This window comes from Amaranthus tricolor, chromosome 17 (genome assembly GCF_026212465.1).
Source record: "Amaranthus tricolor cultivar Red isolate AtriRed21 chromosome 17, ASM2621246v1, whole genome shotgun sequence".
NCBI lineage: Eukaryota > Viridiplantae > Streptophyta > Magnoliopsida > Caryophyllales > Amaranthaceae > Amaranthus > Amaranthus tricolor.
In genome coordinates, this window is record NC_080063.1 from 17,222,978 (window position 1) to 17,232,378 (window position 9,401).

The window sequence follows — 9,401 nt, forward strand, 5'->3', positions numbered from 1 at the left end:
TTAGGCATACTGTAAGTATAAATTAAACATATTATAAGTAGGCATTAAGAATGATGTAAATAGGCATTAAGGATACTATAAGTAGGCATTAAGGATGATGTAAGTAGGCATTAAGCATATTGTACGTAGACATTAGGCATACTGTAAGTTGACATCAAGCATATTATAAGTAGGCATTGAGAATGATATAAATAGGCATTAAGGATACTATAAGTAGACATTAAGGATGATGTAAGTAGGCATTAAGCATACTGTAAGTTGGCATTAAGTATACTGTAAGTAGGCATTAAGCATACTATAAGTTGGCATTAAGTATACTGTAAATAGACATTAAGCATTTTGTAAGTTGGGCATTACGAATGATGTAAGTTGGCATTAAGGATTTTGTATGTATTAAATCCTTTACATTTTAAGGATTTTGTGTTTTAATGCCTACTTACATTATTGTTAATGTCTACTTATAATATACTTAATGCCTACTTACATCAGACTTAATGTTAACTTACATCATACTTTAATGCAACCTTACATCAGACTTAATGCCAACTTACATCAGACTTAATGTCAAATTACAACACACTTAATGTCTACTTGTAACACCCTCAGAATAGGTCGAACTTTTGAAAACACCTTTAATGAAAAACATGAGCCAAAACCTACTCATGGGAGTGTTACCGCCACATTTATTTCTAATAAAATAAATGTAAGGCATAACGACTAAGAAATAACTTAATAACTTTAAATCCAACAAAGGGTCTTACAACATAAGAAAAGACTGAAACGCAATCTATGTCCATATAAAATTTAAACAACTTAAGGTAAAATTTAAACTGAAATACGACTCTAATGAAAGCTATGTTTCTAGGTGATCCTCACTCCACGATGCCCACGCAATCAATAACCTGCAACATAAGAATGCAAGAAAAACAAGGGAAAAACTCCCAAAATCAGGAAATTGAGTAATTTCAACTCCATCCCATAAAACGATTAAGTTTGAAAATGATTTAAGAAAATAAAATATAATCAAATTGAAATAATTTTAGAAAATAATATATAGTTGAGTTTTTTAAAAAAAAACAATTTGTGAAAATATATATAATATCACATAAACCAATTTATTTATTTGATATTTAATAATGACAAACACATAATCAATTTTTAATTTGAGGGAACGAGAACGCCAGTAGGCCGAGGCTTTACCCCTATACCTACTTCATCAAGAGGTCGTCACCCCAAATAATTCAAGGCCAACAGAGTAGTTTCAGGGACAAGGAACCCTAGTGTACACACCCCTTCTACTTGGATCACAACAAATAGAAGGAAGACCAAACATCGTATCAAGTATCAAAAATAATAATACCTATCAGCAGCTATACTAACCAAACAGGGCAACCTATTCATCACTCTTATACTTGGATCAGAACAAATATAAGAGCTTCATTTCCTTCATGTAACACTTTACGTGATTTAATATATTTTAATAATTAGTCGCGAGCACATAAACATATAATCAAACATACATTATTTATTTTATTTTAGGATCATAAGTTTTCCCAACAAAAATATATCTCAATAATATTCAATTGCAATATTAATATCATAACATTTTTCTCCCAAATTCAATCTCATTTAAAATCATTATTAAAATAATAATATAACTTTCATTAAAATAATAATATTATAAGTATTTCTCTTTCAAATTAAACTGTATCTAATTTCGTTATCAAAATAATAATATAAATTTTATCAAAATAGTAATTATAAATTCAAGTTTGACAAGAATAATAGTAGATATAATTTGAGAATATATAAAACATAATATCATACAAAATAATGTCATATAAAATCATGCATTCTATTTAAACACATTAATTATCACTTAGCAGTCCTAATTAGATGGACATTGAGAATTACCTTGTTACGCGATTCTAAACAAATGTACGCTCCTAATAATCTTTGTCTACGAATCCGCTGTCTACACGATAAAATAATATATCTCAAATTAATACCCCAATCAACCAATAATAAATTAAAAGACTCTCGTTTTATATATATTTAAAATGGCAGTTTCAAAAAAAGTAATTAGAAATTTTAAGAGTAGTATATAAAGAAAAGGAGAAAGGTTAACACAATAATATGATTAAAAGGATTTAAAAAGAAAAGAAGAAAAATAAGAAAAGAAAAGTAAAAGAAAAGTTAAACTTAGGAAAAATAGAATTGGGTTATACCCAACCCACAAAAAAAAAGGGAAAGAAGAGAGAGGAGGAAGGAAGAAGGGCTGGCTACCAGCCGGCGGTGGCTTCGGTGGCCGCCGTCGCACGTTGGTGGTATACGGTGACCGGCGTATCGCTGAAAAATTAAGGTCAGAAAAAATTATATATATATATATATATATATATATATATATATATATATATATATATATATATATATATATATATATATATATGTATATATTATATATATTATATATATATATATATATATATATATATATATATATATATATATATATATATTTCATTCTTCAAATAAAAAAAGATGGGTGTTTTTCAATTAATAGCATAATTTTTTTTTTGGGATTTTGAATAAAAAAAATTTCTAACAAATAGATGACATTCATACCTTTAATATCAAAATCTTGCCTTTTCTTGATTAAATTTTAAGCAATTGGAAGATGGAGGAAATAGTTTGTAGGAGAAAAAAGAAGTGTGAGTAATAATGTGAATGAATTAAGGTTAATTGATTTAATTTATAGTGGGTAAATGAGGTTAATTATAAGATTTAGAGGAAGAAGTGGGAAGTTATTTCTTAATGGGGAGTTAATTTTTTTTTTTAAATTTCTGAAATTTTTTTTTTATAGATCTATTATTACTATTTTATTTATTATTATTATTTTTTTATTTTTATTTTTTTAAAAAAGCGGATGTTACACTACTTACATCAGACTTAACGCCAACTTATATCAGACATAATGTTAACTTACATCATACTTAATGCAACCTTATATAAAGACTTAATGTCAATTTAGAACACACTTATTGCCTACTTACATCAAATTTAATGCCAACCTATTTAAGATTTAATGTCAACATACAACACGTTTAATGCCTACTTACATCAGACTTAATTTCGAAAAATTACAAAACAACAATTGGGAGTTTAATTCCATAAAATTTAAGAACCAAATTTGAGCCTTTCTTCTTCTTTCTCAAAAATATTGCAAAATTTAGAGACGATTAGCAAAATAATCATATCAATGGCGAAAGATTTGGTGTAAGACACAACAATGGCAGAAGAGAAAAGAAGATGGATGAATATAACATTAAATGCATCGCTTTTTTTCGAGGAGAATTACTTATGCTGTGCTTGGGAAGTTGAAACGACTTCTTTTTGAAACTCACAAAACTTAAATGAGCATTATTGTTTTTAATTTTTTTTAATAATTAATGAAAGGTATATATATATTCTTTTGAACAATAAAATTATAAAATGATGTATTCAAATCCTAGGCATAAATGAGAAAAGCACTATAATGTTATTTTTATGAGTAACAAAGACATCACAAGATTAACTTATACCACCTATTTTTTTCTCCAATGTATAATATAATTTTTTACCTTTTAATTTTTAAAATAGATTTTGCAAGAACGACCCATATTTTAATGAGTATAATAAATTATTATATTATGTAGATTCATGTCTTTTACATATCATTCTTTTACTCGTTTATCTAGTTATTTTATTTATCTATATGTATTTTATTATTTCCACTTAGTTATGTTTAAGGGTCAAGCTTATATGGTAAGATACAAGTTGGCAATATAAGTTTCATTAATCCTTCTTCGTTGCAAAGACCTATTATTCTGTGGATCAATCTCGAGCTGGGGGATTCTTTGGCCACATCCTCCTTTATGGGTAAAGGTTGCCGCACTTCTTTCCTCCCCAGACCCTGACCATAGTATTTCTATGGGCGGAATATACTGGGTATGATGAAATGATGTAGAATCATGCCTTAATTGTCTGGACTTATTCAACTACTACTCCCCTATACATTCTTATGAGTTTGTCAAATTTTCTATTTTGATCAGTCTTATTTACAATGTAATAATTAATTTCTGTTTGCCTATTTTTATTTACAATTGTTTCAGTTTTATAGGAACGGGAGGATTCTATAAATCTCATAGTCATACATGAAATGAAATTCAAAGTCCAAACTTTAATAAAACCAACATCTCTTCTTGAAGGGAACAAATTTAGCATTCCCAACCAGCATAGAAACAATCCAAACAACAGAGTAAACACAGAGAACAATGAACAAAAATACTCATTTAAGCATAGGATCAAAGAAAGGATAAAATATCCATGCTTTTTCACCTATTTCCATAGCTTTAACCATTGGTTCTTACAATTATCTTCTCTAAGCCATGCATGCATGCATTCTAATCCCAACTTCTACAGCTAATTGCTAATTAAATACTCCCAACATTCAGATTGGGAGTAGTAATTAATAGGGAAATTGTCAATAATAATAATAATAATAATTCAATCTTTTCTTAATCCGTTGAAAATAAATTTATTTATTGTTTATTTTTAAATAAATCAACCTATTATGTATATTTGCTAAAAATAAACTCACCTATCATCATATCATATCATACAATCATACAATACTATAAAAAAACTGGAAAATTCTACATGGCAATTTCATAGATTTTTGCATTATATGATTTTAAGTATTAAAGATAAGTTTTCAAAAAGATTTTTATTAGAATCATACAATCATACAATACTATAAGAGAATAGAAAAATTGCAAAGAACCATTTTATAGAACTTTACCAAATGAAATCATTTTCACAGCCTTACAGGTTAAAATGTGATTGTAGGACATTCAGATTATGTTCACTATAATATGCAATTTCATCTTTCTTTAACATTTTCATTTATATATATTTCTATACGAACAAACTTTATGCATTGCACGAATTTATATACTAGTTGTTTATAAAAAATCTTGAAAGCTTGTTTTTAAGTCAAGAAATTAATAATAAATAATATTTGAGTATATTTTTAGTATTTATACCAAATTTTTGGATTTAACTAAAAATAAATTGTAGTTAAATTTATTTTTAACGGATAAAAAAATTTTAATTTATTTGGACAATTTCTCCAAACTAATAAGTGTGTAACATTATTTGCAATTGTCCATACTCGGTTCATGGCAGAATCCATAACATTAATACACGGTTGGCTGAAATCTCATTTCTACATTATACATAACCAACTACGGAAATCATTGTTTGTTTTACATGTCATTACACAATAAAATCATATCATGATCTAAACAGACTCGAATCTTTCTGTTTTAATTAATAATGTTTGATACTATTACTCCTCCACAAATGAAACTTGGGAAAAAACATAATTGATAAAACACTTTTAAAAAGAAAATTTTTATGTTTCTATCTATTTTTTTTATATATTGAATATTGAGATTGATTAAATAATCTAGCTAGTACGTTAGTATGGTTCTAACAACATATAATTAATGACCTAATTATTAATTAATTAAAAGAAACTTAAGCGCAAATCCAAAGGAGGGTGATCCAATTCTTTAGTAATAGTGTAAGCAGCAAATGTTGCGTTATTCTCCTTGCAGCATTCATTTGAAAACATCCTTAGCTTATCCGATTCTTGATTATGATATGAGTTCAATGGAAAGAGTTGTAGTGTTTCTATGGCTCTATCTGCTGGCTCACATGAAATCTGATTTATCTCACCAAAATCTGCATAATTAATATCTATTAAGAGATGCATGAGACCTAATATTAAAGACAACATACCGTAAAAGATTGAAGTCGACTATAAAATAATATATATATATATATATATATATATATATATATATATATATATATATATATATATATATATATATGTAATTATTTGATTTCGAATGATAATGGATAGCGTCTTAAATTATATGTACTTTTATATGATATTGTAAATGATATTTGTCTTTTGTAATCATTAGGGTGACTTTTGTTATTAATATGATTTAGGTGGATGATTAGATGATGAAAATCACTTTTAATGTCATTAAGTGCATATCATTGATTCAAAATTTTTATTTTGATTGGATGGTAATTAGTTAGAGATTATCCATAGATTAGAGAAAAGATAAATAATTTTTTTCTGTAGATGATAATAATTAAATTCTTATCATAAAGGTGAAAGGAAAAGTATTCAAGTATTAGACTAATAACCCACGAATTTCATTGTTGCAGGCTCTTATCCATTGCTAAATTCTTCAAAATTTAACCAAAGTCAGCGAGTCTTGTATGAGACTGTCTCACTGTGAGATGGGCCCATACAAGCAGCCTAAAGTTAAACATATATAGTAGTTAACTAAATAAAAACAATTTTGTTCATTAAAATTTAAGAAATTTAAAATAAGGTCAGTCTATATTAAACCGTCTCATGGTAAGACGGTCTTTACAAAAAATTTGTCCTAATATATATGTATGTCAATGCATATTTTAGTGATTAATATCTGTAATTATAAATAGTTAAAGTTTGTAAAAATTTACTTTATTGAAATTATATATTAAAAATGTCAAAGCAATACAAATTTTTTGGGCCATCTTGTTTATTTTTGACCCCTGAGGACCAAGCGAAAGATAAAAAATATCTCAAAAAACTTAAAAGTGAAATAAATAATAATATAATATAATACTTTTTTTATTTTGTATTATTGATATTTTAACAATTTCATAGAAAAACCCTAATAAGTCATATTAAATGTCAAAAAATGTAAATTATATCTATATATAATTCAAATTAATATCAACCTTGTACATGAAAAAATATATTTTAGGCTCTAAAAAAATAAGGCCTTATAATATAGTCCATTTTGCCTTTACTAATTGACGACTATTACAAAAAATACTACATTGCGTTGTAAATCTTACGCAGTTATTTAAAAAATAAGGAAGGTTTTAATAACTTAACTACAAAGAAAATACAACTCAAAATTTTCATCAAAATTTACTTTATTAGAGATAGAGTATTAGAAGCTAACTTGACAATTTCATACCTAGTAGAATATTTAGCATTATAAGATAACTTATGTAACATATCCTAAACTATTTGAGCTATGCACGCACCTTGTTCAAGAAATATGTTGTTTATGAAGTTACTTTAAGACTATACAAAGACTTGATAATTCATCTTATACTAATTATTAAAGATAATAAATGAAGAAGTGCATGAACTTAGAACATGTTTTTTTCTCACCGATTGATTATAGTAAGAACAAAATATATTGAGTAGCCGACTTGGTGTGAACACTAATTTTGTTGTAACTAATAACTATCACTCATAGAATTCATCTTTATGCTTGTTCATAAAATTCATAAATAGGGTCTAAAAGATTTAAAAAAAAATTATTTATACCATAAAAAAGTACGATATTATATTTTAATATGTACTAACTCTATATTATCACAGTTTCTCTAAAAATAATAGACAAAATCATAGTGGAAAAGAAAGATCAAATAAAAGAATAAATAATAAGGCAAATAAAAAGCAAAGGATAGAAAACATACATTTAGTAGGAGGTGCAAAGGGTTTAAGATGATCATCAAGTTGAAAGCACGGAGAATCAAATTGATCCTTAGAAACACGACGTCGTTTTTGTCTTTCTCTAGCCTTGTGATTTTGAAACCAATAAAAAACATTCTTACTTTCAATCTTACCATAAAAACTCAACTGAGTTGATATCTTTTGAATCTGATCAGTACTTGGTGTTCTAAGTCCTGCCCTAAACAAATCTGTTAAAACCTTTACTTGTTCTGCCGTGGGGTTCCACCGACCACATTTGGTTCCACTATTCGGAGCCCCACCCGGACCACCACCATAACAACCAACCCTACTTTTTGTTCCTTGTGTTTGGATACAAAAACCTGATATCCCATGATTATTATTATCTTCCATTTCTTGTGATTTTTAAGGTTTTAATTAGAGGAAAGGTTTTATTTTTTTGATTATTATCTAATAAATTTCTAAGCTTTTAGTAGATTTTTCTGACTATGATCTGTTTTGGTTTTAGCTGTTAGCTAGGGCTTTTTTTTTTTGTGATAATTGATGAAGTGATCTTATAATGGGGAAAAGGAGAAGTGGGGGTTTCTTTTATAGTGCAAATCTAGAACGACTTTATGTCAATGCAACTAGTATATTGTCTTTCTTAATTGTTTTTTGTCCCCCCTTAAAATCTGCTACTAATGACATTATAAGGGTTGAGCAAATTATTTATTAGTATCATTGTAGGCCCACTTACCATATTATTCTATGATACAATTGAAATAGCTTCATTGATATGAGTAGGGGGTTAATTTCGTTTCAAAATACTTGTAATATTAGATTTTTTTAAAAGTGTAATGTATTAATTTAATCCTTAATATTTTTGATTATATATAATAAAAAATATAAAAATTTAATATTAATAATATTTGCATTGAAACGAATCAAATAAGATCTCAATTGACTATATTTTAACTTATAAATTTAAAACTAATCATAAATTAAGGATATTGAATGAATAGTGCAATATTTTAAATATGCAAGTAATTTAGAGGAAGTATGATGAAGTATTAGGTTTGTATGAAAAATGACTTTTTTATTAGTGTTTTATTCATTTTTGATTTTTGATTTGTCAAAAAGTTAAATAAGTGTTTACTAAACAATGTTTAAGTTAGTTGAAAGGTTGAATTTTAAGTAATAACCAACAAATTACTTTGATTAGCTTTGTATTTAACCATCTTATTTTAATTAACAATTAATAAGAAATAATTAATTTTATCAAATATCTCTATAACAATTGATTTAAGCATTCGATATATAACTAGCAAATCAATCGAGACTTTCGATTTGTTCAAATCAGCTAACAATTTAATCCAACATCCAGACATACCCATACCATAATCCATTATATTAGTCAAAAGTCAATTTCTAGGACGTTTGTATACTCCTTACTCAGGCATGTTTAAATTGATCTAAACTGATTTTGATGATGTTTTTATTATGATTATGATAGTAAACAATGCCTATGTGAACAAAACGATTTTTACAAAAAAAAAAAAAAGTAGACATGATCCACCTTACTTAGAAATATCACATTATAAGAATACATCATCAAAATTTTAATATACCGTTGATCATACTTAAGTTGACCCTATTCTTTAGTACTAATCCATTTCTATGATTATTAATTTCAATTGTGGTTCACATATATTCTATTCCTTTATTTATTTATAAAGTTTGTAACATCTTCATTTTCATTATAAATACAATCATATAGATTATTATTATACCGGACGCATGTATTAGTTGGAGGTTTCTT

At 26.6% G+C, this 9,401-nt stretch overlaps 1 protein-coding gene across 1 annotated transcript; it reads right to left on the minus strand.

Annotated features, from left to right (window-relative positions):
* Positions 1-5,553: 5,553 nt before the first annotated feature.
* Positions 5,554-8,144, minus strand: LOC130804295 (WUSCHEL-related homeobox 5-like). Its single transcript, XM_057668683.1, has 2 exons — positions 7,609-8,144; positions 5,554-5,787 (listed from the first exon to the last, which is right to left on the minus strand). The coding sequence occupies exons 1-2, from the start codon at positions 7,994-7,996 to the stop codon at positions 5,570-5,572; spliced, it is 606 nt and encodes a 201-aa protein (XP_057524666.1). The 5' UTR covers positions 7,997-8,144; the 3' UTR covers positions 5,554-5,569.
* Positions 8,145-9,401: the final 1,257 nt, after the last annotated feature.